A 24,079-nucleotide genomic window follows, 5' to 3' on the forward strand; every position below is an offset into this window, starting at 1 on the left:
AAAAGTTTGATGACAGATTCTTTGAAAAACATACTGACTGTCTTAGTCCATTTGGATTGCCATAAGAACCATAAAATGGGTGGTTTATCCATAAAATACATAGAAGGAAATATAGGCGAAACACTACGGGATTTGCACATCAAAGACATCTTTACAGACACATCACCCAAAGCAGTGATAGTGAAGGCAAAGATAAACAGCTGGGACTACATCAAATTAAAGAGCTTCTGCACAGCAAAAGAGACAATAACAAAAACAAAGAGAAACCCCACCAACTGGGAGAACATTTTTGCACCCAACACTAATGATAAAGGACTGATCACAAAAATCTGCAAAGAGCTGATGAGACTCAGCAACAACAAAGAAAATAATCCAGTTAAAAAATGGGCAGAAGAGCTAAAAAGAAACTTCTCTGAAGAGGAAATGCAAATGGCCAACAGACATATGAAAAAATGTTCAACATCACTTGTCATCAGGGAAATGCAAATCAAAACTACCATGAGATACCATCTTACACCAGTGAGAATGGCACATATTAAAAAAACTAGCAACAACAAATGTTGGCGAGGGTGTGGAGAAAAAGGAACTCTTCTGCACTGTTGGTGGGAGTGCAAACTGGTCCAACCACTATAGAGAGCTGTGTGGAGATTTCTGGACCTACTAAACATAGAGCTTCCATATGATCCAGCAATTCCACTCCTAGGTATTTACCCAAAGGACACAGAAACATCAATTCCAAAGAGCACCTGCACCCCTATGTTTATAGCAGCACTGTTTACAATAGCTAAGCTTTGGAAACAACCCAAATGCCCAAAAATAGATGACTGGATCAAGAAGATGCGGTACATATATACCATGGAATATTACTCAGCATTCAAAAAAGATAAACACATGCAATTTGTAGCAACATGGATGGCGCTGGAAGGGATCATGCTCAGCGAAATAAGCCAAAAAGAAAAAGAAAAATACCGGATGGTCTCACTCATAGCAGGAATCTAGAAAACTTAAATAAGGGACCAGGAAAATGAATATAAGAAAGTGAAAATCAAAATCAACAAAAAACTATGAACCAGAGACACTTTTTGGGGGGTGGGGGGCGGGAGGGGAAGGATTGGGGTCAGAATGGGGCGTTTGCAATTGTATGGGGGAATATAAAAATAAAATTTATTATTTAAAAAAAAAATGGGTGGTTTATGAACAACAGATTTTTTTTCTCAATTCCAGAGGCTGAAGTATGAGATCAGGGTGCCAACATGGCTGAGTTCTGAGGTGGACCCTCTCCCAGGTAGTAGACTGTTGGTTTCTCAATTTGGATGGGGTGAAGGAAGAGGTTCTGCTATTATGGCACTAACACCATACATGAGGGTTCTACCCTCATGACCTGACCACCCCCCCAAAAAAAGATCTTAATTCCAAACACTAGCATATTGGGGATTAGGTTTAAACCTAGAAATTCTGGAGGCACACAAAATATTCAATTTGTGGCAGATAACCTTGATCTGAATTATTTCTAAACTGCTGCTGCCCGTCTTAGAGGCAGCCCAGATTTCTGAGTGTTCCTCTGTGCTAGACTGTTCCTGCCGCTGCTGCTGCTGGGAAGGCGCCTCCAAGGCTCTCTCCTGCCTGGACTAGGCCTCTGCTTGGCCACACAGTGGGAAGTACAATAGGTTCCAGGGCCCTGTGGTTGGCATTCAAATCAAACTGGCATCCAGAGCAGTGGGGCTGGAGGAGAATGTGGCCCTTCCCTAGTCTAGAGTTTCTGTGACCGGTGGAGACCAAGGTTCTGAGGACAGCCCTTAAAAGATGAAGCTTCATTCTTGCGCACTGAGCTTCTGAAACAGATTTCATTTGACTGAAGATTCCATGTTTTAAAAGAAAGCTTAAAATCCACGTAAATCTAGTCTAGTGGCTGTACATCAGATCATGGCTTTTACATAACTGCCCCTCCCAGACCCTCTCACCCACTAAAAGAAGCAGAGTACCTTGGAGAAGTGGTAGTTTCCAGGTTTTGGCCAGGGAAAGAACAAGGTTAACCTGAGCCAGCTGCTAACAGAAAGCAAGGAAGAAAGGGTGTCAAAAGAGCATTGGACAAGGCTGAAGGTACTTGAAAGGCAAATTTAGAAAAGCTAAACCACTAAGAATAATAATGGCCATGGTTATTATAAAACAATGGGAAAGCATCCATTATAGTGATACTAAAAAAAATTAAAACTACAGAAAGGGTAAAAAAATATCTTCACCACTGGAAATGATTCATGTCAATTTCTTATTCTGGATATTGGTAAAGAGAAATATGTTAACATTACCTTACCTTTTTAGGATAGAAGTATAAGTCAGCCGCAATTGGTGACAAGAAAACCTCTTTATAAAAGAATTAGTTAAAAAGTGAAGAAGGAATGATATGAGGAAATTGCCACTCCGCATTCCCATAGGCAAATGATGGAGTTGAGGAAGGCTCACTGGCGGATGTCAAAAAATGAGGTGAAAGGTTGTGGAACAGAATATACTAATATGCTGAAAGATCACCCCACAGATAACTGGAAAGAGAAGAAAAACTTTACCTCTTTAATGGAGAAATATATAAAGCCCATTCAATTTAGCACTAGCAGAGGAACAAGCTGACATTAACCTCCTGGTATCACCGATGATAATCCTCTCATCAAAAATGTTTTAATTGGGGGCCTCCCCTTGTGGCACACACAGCAGTTAAGCGCTGGGCTGCGAAGCTGCCCACAGCCTCTGCAGCGCTGGTTCGATCCCCAGCCACCAGCGAGGGTCCCACATGGTGTGCAGACCTCTCCTGCAGCGTACACTGCTCCCCTCAGCAGTGTATTTCGGTCCATCTGCCTGTTCTGTTCCCTGCTCTGGTGAATTCTCACCCTCCCACGCTTCTGACTCCCCAGTGCTTGTATAAATAAATCTTTTTTTTTTTTTTTTAAATATTTTAAGTGGAATCTACTCAAGTCCTCGGAGCTACCTTCCAATTTACATGAAACACAGGGAACAGAAGAAATAAAATGACACCACAAGAAGATAATCAGACATCCAGAATACAGGACACTGCAAGAAACTTCCTCAGTTACTTTAAAAATTGTACCATGAAACCAGTTAATAAAAGACAATTTAAATATAGACTGTATATATTAAACTGTTGCTCTAAGAATGAAAATACTGTAATTATAATGATGTTGATAGACAAATTCTTAAACATTTAGGAGGGAAGGGATGTGATGTCTGCAATTTACTTTCATAGGTTTGCAAAAAAAAAACCATACATATTATTCAATACAGAGCAGAATGTTAACATTTATTGAATTGGGGATATGCTTTGTTCATTGGCTTATCCTTTCAACATTTTGATACATTAAAAATGCTTCTTGGGGCCTCCCTGGTGGCCCAAGAGGTTAAGATGCAGCCTATGAAACTCTGCAACCACTACAGCACAAGTTCGATCCCTGGCTGGCCAGGGAGATACCCACATGGCACAGCGGACCTCTCCTGGCTCCCCCGCTGCTCCCCTCAGCAGTGTACTTCAGTCCACCTGTTCTGCCCCCCACTCTCTCTGGTGAATCCTCTCACCCCCTGCATCTCTGGCCTGTACCCCATTTCTTGTATGCATAAATAAATCTTAAAAAAATAAATAAAAATACTTTAGAAAAATGCTTCTTTATAAAAAATTGGGGGAAAATATTGTGCAGAGTCTGTGACTCATGCTTGGCATTTGGGTCTGTTAAAAGATCATCGAGGACTCCCATACTTGGTCAGGACTGAGAATTGCTGTTCCAGTGCCCTCACAGTATTATGCTGAGGCCTGAGTTGACTTAGTTTCCAAATGATAGAACAAAGACTAGAATTCATGTTCCTTGGCTTTCAGTCCTATGCTCTTATATCTCTTCTAAAGAAATGTCCTAGATAAGGAACCTTACATAATTGAACACCTGAAGCTCTTTGCTAGCAGATGAACTGGAAAGGATTTGGCAGCTCCAGAGGGCTTGGTGGTTGCTGATAAGTTATGGGAAAGTAGGACCAAAGGTTTTATTAGGGAACTATTAGAGCCACTAAGGACAAAAGCAGCCCTAATGAGAAAAAGGAGGGAAAAAAAATGTACTTCGGAGGCGAATTTTCTCTTAAAAAATTCTATTACTTTCAGTGAAGATAATCCATGAAGTTGAATCTTATTTCACACATCTGTAAGATTTAATACCTAGATAAAATCACAGATTGGAGAGGTGGGGAATCCCAAAGTGCTGATTGTGTGTGAGGCGCTCCGCAGTCCTGGCAAGCTCTGCTGCACCTGGTGGCTGAGGCAGCAGGCAGCTGTCTGGGAACCCGCACTGCACCACCCAACCAGGAGCCGTGGGGTTCCTCTTACAGTTTTTAGATGGGAAATGAGATAGCAAATGAAGTTCTTGGGAAATGAGATAGCAAATGAAGTTCTTGGGAAATGAGATAGCAAATGAAGTTCTTGGTGTTGAAAGCGCCAACTAGCAGAGAAATGAAAAGCTGATGGCAAAGTGGTAGGTCCTGATGTCTAGTGGAAAGGTAGGAGTTGTTGGAGTTGACAAGATCTAGGGTTCAGTTCTAACTCTGTCACTTACTAGTTTCGTGTTCTCAGGCAAGTTATGTGAGAGTTCCCAAATCCAGATATTTGGCCCCTATTGCCAGGCACTGTGCTGAGTGCCTAAAAACCAACAGCTAATTAAGGAATGGGGGATAGTCAAATGGGTTTTCTAACTCTGAAAGGTCTGGGAGAGCTTAGCCAGCTGGATATGGAGTTGGTCTGGGACAACATTTTGAGAAGATGCGGGGTCGGGGGGCGGGGGGGGGGGGTTGCGGAGGCTGACAGCTTACAGTGGCTGCGTTTCTGTAGCTCTAATCAAGGTGGCTGCAATTATTTAGTGAAGTATGGAAAACCCCTAACTTTAACTCAAAAGTCAGGAACTGGGGGGCGAATCCGAGCACTAACAAAATCCCTCTCGAGAAGGAAAGGGGACGCAAATTTCCAGCAGAAGAGCAAAACAGCACAGAGGAAGGGAAAAGGCAGAGGCTGGGGTGGGGGGCGGGACTTACACGAAGGGGGAGTGGCGTCACCGTGCACTAAAGCCATCCTCTTCCGGAATAGGCCTGTGCCCCGGAAGCAGTTTGTTGCGGGCCCCTGGACCTCTGACGGAGGTGGTCGGGGGTGCGTCGCCATGTTCCTGTCCTTGGTCTCCCGTAAGTGGGGCTAGAGGCAGCGGGCCTGCGGCGAGGGCGGGAGGCCCGGGCAGGAAGGCCCCGGAACAGTGGGGCTGGGGTCTGCGAGCCGGCGGGCAAACGGCTTCTGAGGACCCGCCGGGCCTGCGGGACTACAGCGTCCGGCATGCCCCGCGGCGCGCCTGCCTGCGGGGCCTAGTGGGTACTGGGGGCTCGCGGTGCTGGTTCACAGTTCACTTGCGGCTCGCAGGGACCCTGGGGTTCAGGCAGCAGGAGTTGGGGCTCGTCCCCCGCAGGGGTCTGTCAGCAGAGTCACTGGATACTCGAACTGGGAAAAACTTCAGGAGTTCTGCCCACCGATTTCGAACTCTAAAGATGAAGAAACTACTTCTCGGAGGGGCAGGGCAGCGATCTGCCCTGTTTAATAAGATTGGGCTGTGAAAGAAGCCCACTGCCTCCCGAGCCCGTGCTCTTCCTGCACCAGGCTGGCTTCTCGGTTAGATTTCGTTTTCCTCCTCTGTCTGATGTGATGGTCATTGCAGTTTGTATAGGTTAACTTGTCCAACAAGAGGCTTCTCCCAGGGCAAATATTTGCACCTTGAAAGAGGTGGAGCAGATCTTACTCTAGAAAGATGTAAAAAGTAGCCAGTCCAACTGAAATGAGATTATACAAAGCATAGTTTTTAACATCCAGAATTGTGTTGGTTCGATTGGATGTTTCATCTTTCTTCCCTAAAATCCTATCGGGATCCCTAATAGCTGGGGAATAGTTACTTGAGTTATAATCCATGGCTTACTTTATGACTTAAATATTTTTGTTGTTACTGACGTTTATGTGAATTTTGTGTAAGAAAGATAACACACTGATATTTTTCTTTTTTCATCCAACCCTCCCTCTGCAAAAAAGTTGCCAAGAGCAAGTCAAAGTAAGTAAAGGTTCTTTTTTTAAACTTTGTGTTAGTTTTTAGTTCAGCTACTGCCACTACATCCTTATTTCAAACTTAACATTTGGTGTCTGTTTTCTTAAAGTTGATTTGAAGATGACTTGAGTTCTTTTGGCCCCATTGAGACTTTCAAAAAAATACATTTCCAGGGGGTATAACTCAGTAGAGCACTTGACTGCAAAAAAATACATTCCCTCCAGCTCAGCAGACCTACTTAAGTGAGTATTCAAAGTACTCTTGCTGTCTTGTTCCTAAACAAATCATCAGGGGCTCTGTGCTCTCTGGCTTACCACCATATTTGTTTCTTCAAATTGAAGATCAAGGACTACATATCTGGAACCCATACAGGGATCTACCAGAACAAACTGTGACTTGATTAAACCGCTGAGCTGGTTTTGTAATCTTTTTCATTCATGGTATAAGTATTGCAAACATAGCAAAGATTAAAGATTTCATGCTGTACCAAGTGAGACAATAAATACCAAACTGGTATCTCAAAATCATTTTTGCAGATATTTGCTGAAGATTTTCTTTTTAAAAGTGAAGCTTCCAAAGCGGTCTTTCCTTCTAATCCAAGACATCACAAATCCTTCAGACTAGGTTTTTTGGATTAAAGTTAATGAAAAATGTGTATGTTAGTGTTTTGCTTCCCAATATCATATTGATTCATGTAACTTTTCCCATAATCCATTTGTTAGAACCCTCCACCCCCAAGTTGTGTAGAGGTCTCCTGTGCTTCTGGTTTCCTTAGAGATATTCCCTGATTCTCATGGTCTTCATATCCCCCTTCTGACATTTGTCATACATGTCTTGCCTCATACACCTTGTGGACACAACTGACCTTCCATACTGTACAATCATGCCTTAAGAATACAGAAGTGGGGCCTTTCCGGGGGCGCAGCGGTTGTGCGCTGGGTTGCGAAGCTGCCTGCAGCCTCTGCAGCACCGGTTCGATCCCTGGCCGCCCGGTGAGGGTCCCACATGGCGCGCAGACCTCTCCTGCCACCCGCTGTTCCCCTCAGCACTGCCTGTTCTGCTCCCTGCGCTGGCTCTGGTGAATTTTCACCCTCCCGCGCTTCTGACTGTACCCAATGCTTGTGTAAATAAATAAATAAATCTTAAAAAAACAAATGAGTAATTCTGTTAACAAAAAAAAATATATAGATGCAGCCTGATAGAGCCTTGCATTTTCCGTAGGATTTTCTACAGCGTAAACTCTTAGTAGATGTTAAATCTTTGTTGAATGAATGGCTAATTGTTTCTCTAAGCCAGTGAATAAATGTTATATGCCTCCCATGTATGAGGCACTGTGCTGACCTCTGAAAGGGGTGCAAAGATATGTAATGTCTCAGATGCCTCAAATTCATTCTGGAAAGAGATGAGAACTAAAATTGCTTCTACTTAGGGAGACAAGACACATGAAAAAGTAATAAACAGTACAGGTATTAAAGGTTCAGTGAGGCAAAACATCAAGTTTATGCTTTGGATGATTCTTAACTTCATTGAAATATGAAGGAAAACAAGGTTTTTGCAAGTTAACAGTGCAAAAGTTCCAGTCTCTTAATTTTGCCCCTTCCTGGTTTTATGGCTCCTCCCTAGAAGATAGAGCCTTCTGAGACTGCCATCTTTACAGTTTCCTGATAAGCCAGCAAGTGCCACCAGTACATTTGTATTTATCCTCCTCCTGACTTCTTCTGAGAGGTGACTGCCTGAGTCTAGTCCCACAGTGCGGTTTGTTCTTGCTGCTTTGGCTAGATCATTACTAAGCACTCTGATTATCAAAACTGATTCCCAAATTGTGGTCTATGGAAAGCATAGACTTTGTCTTAGAACTGAACCTTCTTAGGGCCAAATGATGTCCCACAACTATTACTGCTATAGGGTCCTCAAAACGTCCCATTCCGCATGGCTGATTTTAGTCTATTTACTCAGCTTTTAACAGCTTGCTTTTTAATCTTAGAGTCATTCTGGTGAAAATGATGAGCGAAGCTGGGACAGGTTACACCTTCAACACTAAGAGAAGCCGACTACGGGAGAAACTAACTCTATTGCATTATGATCCCATTGGTAAGATTCAGAGACGTCGTTCTAAGATAAATCATATGCTCTCAAGTCCTGTTGCCCTTTCCAGACTGATGCTAAACATCGCTGGCAGTTTTTGTGGCCCTTTTGACATTGTAGCATTCATTCAGCGAGTATGTATTGAATGTTTACTGCTGCCAGTTACTATCCTAGGTGCTGGGATATAATAGGACACGAGACAGGCTTGGTTTCTGTACTCTCAGTGCTTACAGTCTGATTTGGAAGGAAGAGGGGGGGCAGAAAACCCAAATTATGCTAAATGCTTTGAGAAAAACAAGCAGGGTGTTTGGATAAAGTTGGAGGAGGTGGGTCCCCCCTTTATCCTGTCCTCTACATAGGATAGATCAGGGAAAGCCTCTTTAGGAGGAATTAGTTAACCAAAGAAACAAACCATGGAAAAGAATAGGCTATATTGTACTGGAAACAGAAGAGAATAGTGTCATGAGTAAATATTCTCCTGGGATCCTTTGTCCAATGATGGCCAATAATTAGGTCCAGCTCTAATAAAAGGAGTGTGGTGTCTATATATTAGTGCAGGACAGTAGGAAATTTCAATTTCCATTTTGTATCATCTGCTAAAATGCCATAATTTTAGCCTTAGTAGGATAGAAGTTTTTGTTCAAGAGAATGAAGTGTTCCCAAGGCCAGATTATTTGCTCATAAACAAAAGAGTCAGCACCAGCTAGCCAGCGGTGAAACTTATCTGGTTTTTTTGATTATATGAGCAGATTTATGTAAAATAAGCTAGCCAGCAAATTATTTCAGAACTCTAGGCCATTTTATTTTTATGCTGTTTCTTCTAAACTGTCCCTTTATAATTGCTGCTTAAGGGTTGTACTTGAGCTTATAGGTTGGTGAAGGTATGGCGATTTAGGGAACATGGTGTGCTCAGAGGGCATGAATGCCCCGTGCCCCTTTTTATACCCTGTCCTGTGCATCACTTCCATCTGGCTAGTTCTGAGTTACTCATTGCCTCCAGGTAGATTAGTGTCAGAATTTAATTGTAAGATGGTCAGTTGGTGATCAGAATTGAAACTGGTACCAGATTCTTACTCCCTAAAATTAATCCATGATAGAATGAAAGACAGGGACTTAGCCTCATAATCAGCTATTTCATTAAGAACAAGAACATACAGATTCTGGCTTTTGGCCAAGATGGAGTAATAGGGACCCAACTTCACAATTTAAATATCAACAAAGGGATGGCATAGACACCAAAAGCTTTGATCCCTTAAAGGAAACTAGTTCTTGTGAATAACCAGACTAAATGGAGAATTGTCTTTGCTTTTACCTACACAAGTTCTCAAGTCTTCCACTGCCATGAATTGAATCAATCATAACAAAAGCACTGCTAATCTCCAGGCAGATAAGGGATGTGTGCCACGGATCTTAGTTGAGGACAAGCAGCTAAAATGTGTGACAAAACAAAGATTGGTACTAAGGATTGTGCTACCCAAAGCCTGGGCCCTTAGGCCACTCTGTAAGGGACCTGTACTCTGAGATTTCACAGGAGGCTAAACTCTACTCACTGGTACATGGGATTTGATTGGCTGTTAACTGTTACTTCTGATTTCCATGCCTTCAGAGTTTGTACAGAAGGTCTCCCAATCACTGTTCATTATGTTGCATTCATCAGTATCTAATAAAAATAACATCACCTTTAAAAAAAAGTAAGGAGCCATTTAAAAAGACTCCAAGAAGCATAGTTGTCATCTTAAAATTGCCGGAGTACTTCCTTAACAGAAATAAAATTTCCTTGTTTTTATGGTGTTCAAATTTCTTGCCATTCTGAATCAAAATAAAATAGATAATTCTGGGTTTGTACCTGTCATTAGAATCTGAATTTCAGGATGATAGCGCCTACAGTTGAACATTAGTGTGATAAAAAGTGCATCTTAGTCCATTTAGGCTGTTAGAACAAAATACCATGGACTTGAGTGACTTACAAACAACAAATTTACTTCTTTGTTCTGGGGCTAAGGGAAATCTTAAGTTCAAGGTGCCAGTATGGTGCTTCATAATGAAGGCCTTCTTTGTTCATAGCCAGTGCTTTCTGTCCTCACATGGTAGAAAGGCAAGCAAGCCATGGGGTCTGTTTTATTTTACTTTACCTTTTTTTTGCGGAAGACGAACAAGATTGTGTTACAAATGGGCTACCAGGGTTAGTCATTTATGGGCTTTCTTTTATAAAAGCATTAATCCTACTCTTGAAGGTTCTACTCTTATGACTGAGCACTTCCCAAAGACTCAACCTCCAACGCCTTCATCTCTGGAACTTAGGACTTCAGCGTATGAATTTGTGGGGACACAGACATTCAGACCAAAGCAGTATGATATTGGATTGGTGTGGTTGCCCTTCTCCGATTTCCTGGTGCCAGCTAGTGAAAACTTAGTGACTAACTTTATGAGAAAGTAATTGTTTTTCTAGCATTCTGACTCCTTTAGAGGTTTTTTTTTTTTAGGACTTTTTGTACAAAATTAATATTGATTAAATAACCATCTGTGGTATAAAAATGTATTGGGCTTTTTGTCCATAGTATGGAGGAAGAAAGTGTTAGGAACTAGGAACTTATTTGTCATACTGATTTTAAGTCTTGAGATTGGGAAATGATACAACCATGAAAAGTTCTGACCATAAGTTCAAAGTGGGAGAAAAGATTCATAGATTAATTTCAAACAGAAGATTAGAACTTTTGACTGATAAGGAATGGGCTGAGCCTTGACAGTACAACTTTGTAATTTCTGAAGAAGAGAATGTTCTGGGACAGCAGACTGCCTGGCTTTCTGCCCACCTACTGAGTGCCCTGTAGACTTGTGCTATGTTTGCCTTGGGCCTGCCCCATTGCTCAGGGTACTAAAATAGCATGGCATCTTTCCCTGTAATGAGTAAATAGTTAAAGGGTAATGTTTTATCAGTGTGCTTTATTAAGGATATTGGGTAAGGGATCAGAAAAATTGCCAGTTCTTAGAGCATTTCATAACATACTCGATGGCTAGAATTAGCCTCTGTCTTTTCAAACCCTTTTTCCTCCTATAAAACAAGATGCACATTTGCAAGGAGGATTAAAGGCTGAGGCATAAGCTTATTAAAATTTCTTAATGATAAACCTTTATATAATTAAGAAAATGAAAACTTGTCAGTTTTAATTCTTTGGATGACTGAACAAGACAATAAAGACTAATTGAAGCAGAATAGATTTAGGTTAGAACTTGGGAAAGAACTTGACAGATTCATTCTTCTATGAATTAAACTGCAAATATTTTGATAGAAAATGAGTTTGTTTGTGGATAGCACTGTGTCATTTCAACTCGGCACACACTGAGTACTTACTGTGGAGCTGGCAATAACCTGAGGGAGTTTGAGTTATCCCTCATAAGGAAGGAAATTGCAGGAAAACTATTTTCATGACTAAAGAATTTGCATGCATAAAGACTTGTCTTTATTAGTCACTCCTATTCAGGGTCATTTAGAGTCATTTAGATGATCTCCTGACTGGTTATCAGGGAGATAAAAATCTTTTTTTTAACCCATTTTCTAATTCCATATATTGATAGGAAACCCTGGGGGGAGTATTTTTTGCAGTAAATATTTTCTGATGGGAAACTATTTTGGTTCTTTACTATCATTTTATAATGCTTTGTAGTCTCCTTGGACTTTGAAGGAGCTGCACTGCTTCTATTTAGGTTAAAATATCTCTGCATACAATGTAATATGTGTCTTATTTCACAATGGTCGCAGTGTGACCTTGTGGAGTATCAAGGATGCCACATTGGCCAGTGGACCTTCACTTGTTTTCCTTACTGTTTTTTCCAGTCTTCTCTGGTCTCTGACATTGAGGAACTGAGTTTGCAAGTCATCTCCATTCTCATGTCAAGGGAATAGTAAAATAAGAGCAAGGAAAGGCTCATGATCTGCTAAATATTTTTATTAAAATATGGTGATACTTTTTAGTCTTCTATAATCTTTTTTTCCCCCTTCCTACAGTGAGAAAAAGAGTCCTCTTTGTGGAACAGAAAAAAATACGCTCCCTGTAAACAATGGATTGCAAGTGAATTTGATTTATAAATGAGAAGACTGAGGGTGGGACTCTGATTGAGAAACTGCAGTGTGTAATAAAAGAAGAGGAAATGGCAAGGCATCACTGCCTCCTGTGATTCGAAGGCCATTGTGAAGTTAAACAATGCAGTGAAAGAAAGTTCTTCATATTAGGACATATATCATTGCATCACATTTATTTATCTTTCTGGATATTTTTATAGCCCTTAATAAAAAATACTAAAATAGCCTGTACTATTGTCTCTCAGTGATGTTTTCCTCTACTATTTGAAATAAAAACAACCACATTGCTAAAAAATAGCCATTGTTTCATGTAATAGAAGAAATTTTTCCATGAGACTTGTGCAAGAGTTTCCAGCAGTCTCCTTCTACTTTATAGAAAAGGCAGAGTCATACTCCAGAGTGATCTTAGAAAAGCTCTTGTGTGATAAGATGGTAAGGGTGAACAGGAATAAGAGTGCCCGCTTTTCAACATGGAAGAAACTATGAAAACGTGTTTTTGGATTTGTACTTTATATAGTTAGGGGCAAATGCCATTGGTCCATATTCTAAAGCTGGTCACTAGGGCAGATTCTAATTTTCTAGAGTGGCTTTGGACTCCCCTATCACTTGGGTTTTGTTTTTGCTATTTTTTAAATGAGAGTCTGTAGTGTATTTTGGGGGGCATGATGGTAATGCACAGCTAACTAGCTTGGAAATTTCACTGATGATCCACAATGTTCAGGTAGGGACTCCTGCCCTACCCAGATCTCTACACTTTTTCTTAAATTACTGTTTCCCACAGATTTCAAAATTGCCCAGTTGTCTAACCAAATTTCTGGCTGAAGATAAAAAGGACCAGCTCATATTTTGAGCACAGATACTTCATGTCTCACTCTGTGTAAACCACTTACATGGGACAAGGATGGGATGCCCACTGTGGTGACAAGCATTAAGAAACCAGTACTGTCAGGCCTCCCCTGGTGGTGCAGCGGTTGAGTGCTGGGCTGCAAAGCTGCCCATCAGCCTCTGCAGCGCCAGTTCGATTCCCGGCCAGCGAGGGTCCCACATGGCGCGCAGACCTCTCCTGCTGCCCACTGCTCCCCTCAGCAGTGTACTTCGGTCCTTCTGCCTGCTCTGTTCCCTGCTCTGGCTCTGGTGAATTCTCTCACCCTCCCGTGCTTCTGACTGTACCCAGTGCTTGTATAAATAATTAAATCTTAAAAAAAAAAAAAAAGTCCCCACGGCGCAGTCTCTGACTGGAGGAAATTGAATTAGATATAGAAAATTGTTGAGTTTTAGAGGCTTGTGGTATTATAGTCATTTTGTGGCATCTTTTGTTAAAGCTCTGGTTCAAAGCAGTAATAGGTGAGGTTCAGGCTATTTTTAGGTTGAAACTATACAGAATGGTCTCTAGTTATATGAAAAACCCATTGCCTGTTCCTAGCTAAGACCAGTGTAAAGGGTCTGTGATGTGCATGAATCACCTTTAAAAAATTTTTTTAATGTGGCTTAAAAAATGACTGTCTATTCAGTACATGGGTTGAATGGAGTCCACAGGTGGTGTTTACATTTTTTAAGTCAGTTGCTGATACTTTAAAAGACTTCAGTAAACACTCGAACTTCAGATTTTTTTGCAAAACCAGAAGTTTTGTAACACTAAAGCTGAATGTCATCTTTCTTAGGAATTGCCTGAGTGATCCAATACATCTGCCCCCTCTTATTTAACATTCATTGACTCTAGACACTTCAACCCTTGCTTTATGGTACATGGGTGGCATTCATGGCCTGTTGGCATACAGTTTACTCGTTTCTGAAATGGTGATGTTTGTCCTGGTGGTTGAATCCATTCTGGCTGCATGAAAAGCAAAGAAATGAAAGCTTGAGGATGACTTAGTAAGTCAACAATACTTGCAAAGAAAGGAGAGAGTAACATTTTATTGTAAGCTGCTGGTTCAGAGTGAATACCTACAAGAATATTTTATTTCCAGGTGTATGTGTGTGTGTGTGTGTGTGTATATATATATATACACATATATATATATATGTATTGAAGTTACCAGCAATCAAAACAGATTAAGTGGCAGGTCTTTTTTGTATGGGTAAGATGACTGTGTTCCTGCAGCCTGGACGCTGACTGCTGCGATGAAATTGGATCTCTTGAGCATTTCTTCCAAGGACAGATTTGGGAAGTAAGCCAGGTAAAAGGCCAAAGCTCCCACAAAGCTGTCACCAGCACCCTGTAATTAAAAGTACAGATGTGGACATAAGCATGTAGTGATCTGTTGCCTAGACAGTATTGTAAAAATATGTAAATACATACACACTTTTAAGAATAGTTTCAAATTCATAAGATACAAGGATAGCACAGAGAATTTCCATATACTCCACACCCAGTTCTCTAAACACATTACTGTCACAATTAATGAAATCACAGCGATCATTATTAACCTTATGCCATACTTTATGGCGTATGGTTAATGTCCTTTTTCTAGACATGTTCCAGGATCATCCAGTAGGCAGTGAGGTTCTTTGTCATTTTTTTTTTTAAGTCACCTTGATAGTCTTGAGGACTGGTCAAATATTTTGTAGAATGTATCTCAGTTGGGGTGTCTTTTTTTTCTCATGGTTAGACTATAGTTGAATGGTTTTGGGGAGGAAGACCACAGAGGTGAAGTGTCCTCATCACGTCAAGGGTACATATTCTCAATGCAATTTATCACTGATTTTAATCCCAATCACTTGGCTAAGGTGATCTTTGTTGGCGTTCTCTGCTGTAAAGTTACTCTGCTCCCCAATTTCACACTGTACTGGAAGCAAGTCACAAAGCATGATCCAACTTAACGGTGTGAGGAGTTGTGATCTACTTTCCTGAGGGTGGAATTGTAAATCATTTGGGATTATTCTCTGGGAGATTTAATTCTTCTCCCTCATTCGGCCACTTATCAGTATGAACTCCTACCAGATTTCTTTCCATTTTTCTCAAGCTCCAAAGGTCCAAGTTGGTGAAGGTCACACAAGGCTCCACGGGAACAGAAAAACAGCCTGTTGACTCTGCCTTCAGGCAGGGCAGTAGTACTTAGTCCTATATCCGTCTAACAAATGTGCTTCAAATAATTTAAATGTGATTTATAGTGTCACTTGAAAAATCACTCTGGTATTCTAAACCGTTTTCAGGGTCATTTCCCAATTTTTCCCAGTTTGCTGGTTTCTTAGACCTGAGAGCTTTCCCCACAAATCTTCAGGCTACATTTGAGCCTTTATAAAGGGCCGTGGTATGCAAGATTGTTTCAGTTGCAGTCAAGTATTTAATAAATTATGTGGCCAGCACAGTGATAAGCACTACAAAAGGAGTAAAACCCACTGCAGCTTAAATATGAAATAGTGATTTATAAATGCTGCTGGAATTTAAGCGCTTGAAGAAAACCTTTAAGAAGGGAGTCCTTGCAGAATGAGAAGGGAGGCCTCAAAGAACAAAGACCCTGGAGGAGGAAGTGAGCTCATGAAGTTAATGGCTTTAAGGAGAATGATATTTCCCCCTGTTTACCCAGACAGAGCAGTCAACATCAAACTTGTCACACAGTAATGCAGGTGTGAATTCAACACTTTCCTTCCCCCATGAGCATTTCTGGAATGCCTTAAACGTGTCTGCAGGAAATGACGGAGAGACAGACGTGTTCCCTGCTGTCCCTTGGTATATGGTATAGCAGGGTGATAAGAGAGGTCTGAAACAGGAATTATGAGCTGAGTGAAGTGTATATTATGAAAACATGGAGTGTGTCACAAGACATTTAGTTATGGCAACCTCCAAGATTCTAAGTCTTCATTCCTTCCTACAAAATTAAATTCTAGATAAAGGCTTAAAATGTAAGAAATAAAACAATAATAAAACAATAACATAATATGAAAATTTATTATGAAAATTTAGATGAATATTTGTACAACCCCAAGCAAGAAAACCATAAGCAAGAATCTAACCCAAAGGCCTTGATGAGAAAAAAACAGGTTTTAATTTTATAAAAACGTTTAAAAAGTTAAATGTCCAAGGACACTGTAAGTAAAGTCAAATGAAGAAAAACAGGTTTGGTGAAAATTCTTCCAATACACATGACATATTCCTAATATTCAATAGCTTCAAATTGCTCAAAAAGACAAATCCAGGTAAAAATAGGCAAAATACAGATAAGCAATTTCAAAAAAGGAAATGTAAATGGTCAATGAACAAACATGGAAAGATGCTCAATTACTAGCAAAGAAAATGCAATTAAAATAATAAATTTTAACTATCAGATTGATAAAATAGTAAGATTGTTAGAGCAGTGAAGGTGGAGAGGGTGAAGTTACTCTTGAGTACTGCCAGTGCAAGACTCTCACATTCCTGTCCAGTAAAATGAGAAACGTGTATGTCCCTTGACTCAGCAATCCTGCCTCGGGAAATTCCCACAGAAGCTCCTTCATACATATGCAAAGATGCTTGTTGCTGCATCGTTTCCAAAGGCAAAGCACTGGCGATACTGTGACTATTTAGCCAATAGGAGAATGGATCAATTAACCTTGATAGATTTTCTTATAATGGAAAAGCATGCAGTTATTCATAAAAAAAGGTTAGCAATACATGCACTTAAGTGGAGACTGGAGAAATTTCTCCATTAGGTAAAGCCAAAAACTCTGTATGCTGGGGAAGCAGGGTTGGGGTGGGGGGAGGGGGATTGGGAGATGAAACAGTGGAAGCACAGGGTGGAGGGAATTCTTTCGAGCACCTCACAGAAAGCAGTTTTGCACACTCTTGTTGGCTAGGAGTGTATTGGATATAGATAAGATTTTAAAGAAAGTTTAAAAACGCTTGCACCAATGTGTGAAAAGACTATTTTGAAATCACTTAAACTGCTTCCCACTCTAGCCAAAGCCAGAGAAGTGATGCTGGGTGGAGGTGTGAGTGCTGGAATCACTATTTAGGCGATGGTGATTTTCACAACTTGATTTCCCTGTACTCATTGTGTTGGTAGACATGGCAGAATAAGTCCTTCTGGTATTAAAAAGAGGAGGTTTCCCTGTAAAGAAAACTCTAGTGAAGCTAGATGACTTCACTGGAACATTCTACCAAATGTTAAGAGTGAATACGAATTCTACAGAAATTCTTTCAGAAAACAGAAGGTCAAGAAAATGCTTTCCAAAAAATTTCATAAAGCCAGCGTTACTGCAACACCAAAATCAGACAATGACACTACAGGGGGAAAAAACCAAAACGACAGATCATTGCCCTCAAGAAGTAGAAAAACACTTTGAAATTTTTTAGCAAGTAGGGCTTATTCCAGGAATGAAAAATCAATGTAATTCACTATATTAAAATCCTTATGATAATTTCAATATAAGTAGAAAAAGCATTTGAAAAATTCTATCTCGGGCCTCCCCGGTGGCGCAGCGGTTGAGCGCTGGGTTGCGAGGCTGCCCGCAGCTTCTGCAGCGCCGGTTCGATCCCCAGCTGCTCCCCGGCCACCGGAGGAGGGTCCCGCATGGTGCGCAGACCTCTCCTGCCGCCCGCTGCTCCCCTCAGCAGTGTACTTCGGTCCTTCTGCCTGCTCTGCTCCCCGCTCTGGCTCTGGTGAATTCTCTCACGCTCCCATGTTCTGACTGTACCCAGTGCTTGTATAAATAAATAAATAAATCTTTGGGGGCGGGGAAGAAAAATTCTATCTCATAATAAAATTCAGCAAATTTGGAAGAGAAGATAAAATCTGATAATCTTGATAAAGAGCATTTATGCGAAATCTACAATTAACATTATACTTAGAAAGCTCCCTCCCTTATTTTGAGAACAAATTAAGGATGACTGCTTCCATTTCTATTTAATAGCATACTGGATTGCCTACCTAGTGCAATAATATAAGGAAAAAAGAAGAAAGGCATTCAAAATTGAAAGACAGTAATAAGAATTTTTCTTTGCAGACAGTATAATCTCCTATGTAGAAAATCCTAAGAAATCCAGCAAAAAACTTATTACAAATAGTTATTAAGGTAACAGGATACAAGTTCAATATTCTAAAAAGCAAACAAAAAATTAATAATTCTATATGCTCTACTTGTAATTAATAAAAAATGAAAATGGTGAAAGCAATACCATTTATAATATCAAAAATATAAAATATTTTGAGTTAAACTTATACACTCAGTATGGTAAGAGAGAATTTAAAGAAAAATAAGTGTTGAAATAAGCTACAATCATGAACTGGAAACTCAATGTTGTTAAAGATATCAATTCTCCCTAAACTGATATGTAGATTCAATGCAAGTCCAATAAAAATTGCAGCTGGCAATTTTTAGAAGTTGGCAAACTGATTCTAAAATATATTTGGAAATTCAAAGGACCCAAAATAGACAAAACAAGTTTGAAAAAGAACAAAATTGAAGATGTAAATTATCTGATTTCAAGACTTACCATAAGATACAGTAATCAAACAGTGGGATATTGAGGTAAAATTAGACCTGTAGATCACTCGAACAGAGAAAAAAGTCTAGAAATAGATCCACACATATAAGGCCAATTTATTTTAAATAAGATAATTCAATGGAAAAGGGGACAGTCTTTTTACGAATGGTACTGAGCCAAGGGGCTGTCCTCACACAAAAACAGGACCTTTACCTACCACCATCCACAAAAAATAACTCCACATGGGTCACAGATCAAAGTGTAACAGTTAAAACAACAAAATATCTAGAAGAAAACAGAGGAGAATCTTTGTAACCTGGTGTTAAGCATGAAACATTAAAAAAAAAAGCAGATAAATTGGATGTGATTAGAATTAAAAACTTCTGTCCTTCAATAGAATATCAACAGACAAGTCACAGACTGAGAGAAAATATTTGGAAAACATACCTGATAAAGGACATGTCTAATTCAATTAACGCAACCCACTAAGAAACAACCTACTAAAAATGGGCAAAGTATCTGAACAGAGATTTCATCCAAGATCTATCGAGAGCAAACAAGCATACAGCCAGATGCTCCAAAGTTGCGTAATGTCATCACACACGAAGGAAATGCAAATTCAAGACATGATGAGATAATGCAACACCACACATTCGTTAGAAAGACTAAAGTTAGGGCCTCCCTGGTGGCGCAGTAGTTGAGCGCTGGCTTGCGAAGCAGCACAGCCTCAGTGCCAGTTCGATTCCCTGCCACTGGGTGAGGGTCCCACATGGCGCGCAGACCTCTCCTGCCGCCCGCTGCTCCCCTCAGCAGTGTACTTCATCCTTCTGCCTGTTCTGCTCCCCGCTCTGGTTCTGGTGAATTCTCTCACCCTCCCACACTTCTGACTGTACCCAGTGCTTGTATAAATAAATAATAAATAAATCTTAAAAAAAAAAAAAAGACTGAAGCTACTACCTTTTGGAGTAGATGTAGAGCAATTGGGATTCATGGTTTGTGGGGAGGAAAAAATGGACACTTTAGAAAATAACTTGGCAGTTTATAGTAGTCAATATATACTTAACCATATTATCCAGCAATTCTACTCCTAGGTATTTATGTATCTCAGGGAAATGAAAACACAGATCCACAAAAAACCAAAATGTTCAAGTTTATAGCAGCATTATTTATAATGGCTCCAAATTGGAAATAATCCAGATGTCCTTGATTTGATGAATGTGTAAATAAATGTGGTACGTCCATATAATGGAATAATATTTAGCAATAAAAAGGAAAGACCTGCTACTATGGATGAATCTCAGAAACATTCTAAGTGCAAGAAGCTACGCACAAAAGACTGTACCGTATTGTATGATTTTATTTATATGAAATTCTAGGACAAGTACAAGGATAGCAACAGACAGCCAGGGGCTGGAGAACATGAGCTGCACAGGGTTGCACAGGGAGCTTTCTGGGGTGAATAGAAAGTTCTATATTGTGATTGTCGTGGTGGTTAAATGCACACTCCACAAAAACTCTTTGAATCATACACTTAACATGGGCATGATCTTATATATGAAACTGTATCTTGAAAAAGTTGATTTTTTTTTTTTTAAAGGTTGTGATGTGGAGGGAATTAAGTCATGCAGGAGTATAAAGTTTGAAAACTTTGGCAGTGTCTCCTAAGTGCCCTGGGCCTACTGCTGGTTCACTCTAAAGTGCATGGTTGGGGTAATTAATAAGACTTAATGTGGGCCAGACTTAATTAAATGTTATGATTGGCATATTGGAACTATTTGTTCTTACACAGAGGTGGAATTAAGGCTCTCAGTTTTCCACTAAAAATGTTTCTTTCTCCTGACAGTACAGGCTTTGAAATCAGAAAGATCTGTATTTGAATCTTGGTTTCCCCACTGTTTTTGTGACATTTGGGAAAATTAATGTAAGCTCTCTGACTTAGAAATTTTTAACTTAAATTTCTTATAAATACAAGTGAAACGATGAACATCTCCTGCAAAGCACAGGGCGCAGGTGAATATGTCATTCCCTATTTCTTAGTCTTCTACCCAAAATCAATCAACAGAACTAACACCTGCTACTACTTCTCATCCCTTACAGCAGTCCCTCGAACCCTTGCTCTCTGCACACCCTCTGCTCAGCCCACACATATTCTTCGGACACTGGTTCTCTCCAGGCCCTTCTCCCACTCGGGCTGTTTGGTCAAGTCCCCTTTGCTCAGTGTCTAATCTGAAAGGCACTGGTTGCTCTGGTCTTAACCTTTTTACACTTGTCTGCAAAATCCCTTTCCCTCCTTCAGAAGGCCCCGCTCCCTTAAGTCTTCCCGAGCACACCCTTCACCAAAGTGTGATGGCAGGGGTGGGGCACCACATTCTTCTTCAGAAAGAGGGCAGCAGTCAGCCCTCTGAGTTCAAAAACCAAGAAGGAGGGAGGCTTCTGGCTGACAGGGGCCATCAGCTCAAAGACCTGGAGATCAGGAAACACTACCTTCAAAGTCACATTACATCCAACAGTGGAAAAGCGCCATGAGATTTTGGCAAGAAAGAGGCGGGAAAGGACTACTTGACCTTCCCAGGGGCGTGCAAGGGTAAGGAAGGGCATGGACTTCTGTTTGCATCAAGAGGCAACAAAGTTGGGACTTTATACATGCTCACAAGACTGGCCGCATTTTGTCTTGACAGTGACCCCACACATACATCTGAAGGACTTCAATCTTAGCAACATTAACAAATAGGCTTAGGATCACGCAGCTAGTACATGGCAGAGCTGCAGTATACACTGGGCTCAGTTGATTCCACACTCTGTTCACATTACATCGCACGGTAAATGTTTGATCCAGGCAGGCAGGGAGGGAGAAGAGGGAAGGAAATCACCAAGTTGAAAAATCCCTTTCTCTTTTGATAGCTCATAGTCTTTGCGCTTCCCTTTAGACATGGCAATTTTTAAGATTATTTATGCATACAAGAACTGGGGTGTAGACCAGAGGTGCAGAGGGTGAGACGATTCACTAGAGATTGGGGGAGCAGAACAGGCAGATTGACTGAAATACACTGCTGAGGGGAGCAGCGGGCGAGTCAGGGGAGGTCTGCTGCACCATGTGGGTAGCTCCCTGGCCAGGGATTGAACTCGTGCTGCAGTGGTTGGCAATAGCTTCATAGCATTGTGTCTTTAACCCCTCTGTCACCAGGGAGGCCCCTGGACTGACAATTTTGTGTACAGGTGTACAGTCTGGGACAATTTGAAGACTTTGAGGTAGAGACCACATCTCTGTCCCCTGTCTCACCCAGTGCTTTGGGCTGATCCCACCTATGGATCCTAGGTCCAGCCAGTTCTGCCCGTGATCTCTCCCAAGGAGACCAGATGACCTGGATTGTGACTTTCCTTTGTGTTAGTGAAAATGGAGGTTAGGTCACTGCAGCTGAGAGTGACTTGATATTCTCACTGTTGAATCTATTTATACCACAAGGCTCTCAAGTGCCAATAAATTACTCGGCTGTTGATTCACATCTCCGTCTAACTATTTTTATACATTGGTATGATTTTTTTTTAATGGAAAGTGCTTTAAAAGTAAGTGGAAGCTGTATTGTATCGCTGTGATTTTTCTGTAAGTAAAGTACTTTCCAATCAATCATTCTTGGAATAATGGAATAGTTCTCATTGATATAACATGATGGTTTTAACCTTTTACTGAAAATTATTTTTGTGCCAACAGGGGTGATGGCATAATCCATCTTTCTTCAATAAAAATACCCTTGTGGCTACTATTCATCACCTTCGCAATGATTTCCTCTTAAGGAAGAGCTGCTCTTACAGGAGGGATGTGGCAATCGGAAGTTCCTGCTCCCCCAGAGCCTGCACCCTCCCGGGTTTTGGGAAGTTCAGGTCTGGGGTACCCGTGGAGGCAGCGGAGGAGCAGAGAAGTGAAAGGACAGCAAAGGTGCCCTCTGGCAGCCCCACGTCTTCTGGGGGGGAGGGGTGGAAGGGCTGGGGGGAGGGCTGGCACTCAGAGGAGTTCTGCCAAAGGGAGAATCTGTGAGGGAGCAGCTCCTAACAACAGCACCCCCTAGCCTGGCTGTGGGTTTGGAGTGGGTAGGTCGGGAAGTAATGTAGGGGGTAGAATGGGGTGGGGGGGGTCGGTTTCTCATTTCCCTCTTCCTCATTTTCAAATCATCCTCTCTGTCCAACTGCCCCTCGCCCTGGGGTCGCTGAATTTGCAGCCCACACCCCGTCTGTCAGGGCCCTGCTGTCTGCCGAGAGTTAGGGTGCTCTGCTAGCCGCAGGCCGGCAGTAAATGCTTGCAGGGGCTGAAGGCCGCCCGCCCAGCAGAGCACACTCCGTGTGGCTCCGAGTCCAAGTGGTCTGTGCTGCGTGGGTTCTTCTGCCTCAGGTTCTCCTGAGTCAGGCTCTCCCTGGGGGTGCTGTGCTTCTGACCCCCATTGTTTCACAAGAACCAGGGGAGGCAGGTGTGGCCAGGGCTGCAGGGGTGGTTATGGTACAAGCTGGCGCTGCACAGGGCACCTGAGTGAGGTGGGGCTGGAGGCCAGCTCCCCAGCTGTGTGCCTGTCCAGAGGGGCACCACAGGGGCTGGCGGCCGCTCTGGGGGACCCTTATTTTAAAACTGGGATTTAAGGGGCCTCCCCTGGTGGCGCAGCGGTTGAGCTCTGGGCTGCGAAGCTGCCTGCAGCGTCTGCAGCGCCGGTTTGATCCCCGGCTGCCGCCGCAAGGGTCCCACATGGCGCGCAGACCCCTCCTGCCGCCCGCTGCTCCCCTCAGCAGTGTACTTCGGTCCTTCTGCCTGCTCTGCTCCCCGCTCTGACTCTGGTGAATCTTCTCATCCTCCTGCACTTCTGACTGTACCCAGTGCTTGTATAAATAAATAAATAAATCTTTAACAAACAAACTGGGATTTAAGGCAGTGAAACAACTTGCCCAAGGTAAAAATAAAGGTGGTAAATGATAGTCAAGATTTGTACCAAGAACATCTGCTGGAAATCCAGCAACACAGCAGGTGGAGAAGCTGGGAGACAGACGAAGCTTCTGGCTACTGCTCAACTTTCTCACGTCTCTACGGGAAGGCTGATGTTTTCTCATGTGAAGAACAACGGGATGAGCGAGTGAAGGCTGGGAAGGAACCCCGTGTCCTCTGCGTGCTTGGAGAGGAGCAGAGGAGAGGACTGGGGAGGGTGCGGAGAAAGGGAGGATTCTGGGAATACTTCACGTGAACAACCAGAAAGTCTAACCAGGGCTAGGAAGGGAGGTCAGGCAAGGGCCGGTAGGCCAGAAAGTGGAGAAACTAAGGAAAGTGGTAACAAGTGCAGGAAAAGAGGCGTCTCCCCACAGAACTGAAGTGGTGCCAGGTGGTGGCCATGTCCCGGGCGCCCCCGCGGGAGGGGGAGGCTG

At 41.9% G+C, this 24,079-nt stretch overlaps 2 protein-coding genes across 2 annotated transcripts in view; one reads left to right on the forward strand and one right to left on the reverse strand.

The window, feature by feature from the left end:
- Positions 1–12,254, forward strand: part of MRPL33 (mitochondrial ribosomal protein L33) — a gene marked incomplete at both ends in the record, with an annotated part of 64,620 nt that extends 52,366 nt beyond the window's left edge. Inside the window, 2 exons of the mRNA XM_084236026.1 lie at positions 8,098–8,204; positions 12,205–12,254. Of these exons, the coding sequence (XP_084092152.1) occupies positions 8,098–8,204; positions 12,205–12,254 (157 nt within the window). The remainder of the gene's footprint in view (positions 1–8,097; positions 8,205–12,204) is intronic.
- A 2,067-nt stretch (positions 12,255–14,321) lies between these two features.
- RBKS (ribokinase) overlaps positions 14,322–24,079 on the reverse strand; it is a gene marked incomplete at both ends in the record, with an annotated part of 61,247 nt that continues 51,489 nt past the window's right edge. The window contains one exon of the mRNA XM_084236027.1: positions 14,322–14,495. Within this exon, the coding sequence (XP_084092153.1) occupies positions 14,322–14,495 (174 nt within the window). The remainder of the gene's footprint in view (positions 14,496–24,079) is intronic.

The sequence above is a fragment of the Talpa europaea genome, assembly GCF_964194135.1.
Source record: "Talpa europaea genome assembly, chromosome: 6".
NCBI classification, from domain to species: domain Eukaryota; kingdom Metazoa; phylum Chordata; class Mammalia; order Eulipotyphla; family Talpidae; genus Talpa; species Talpa europaea.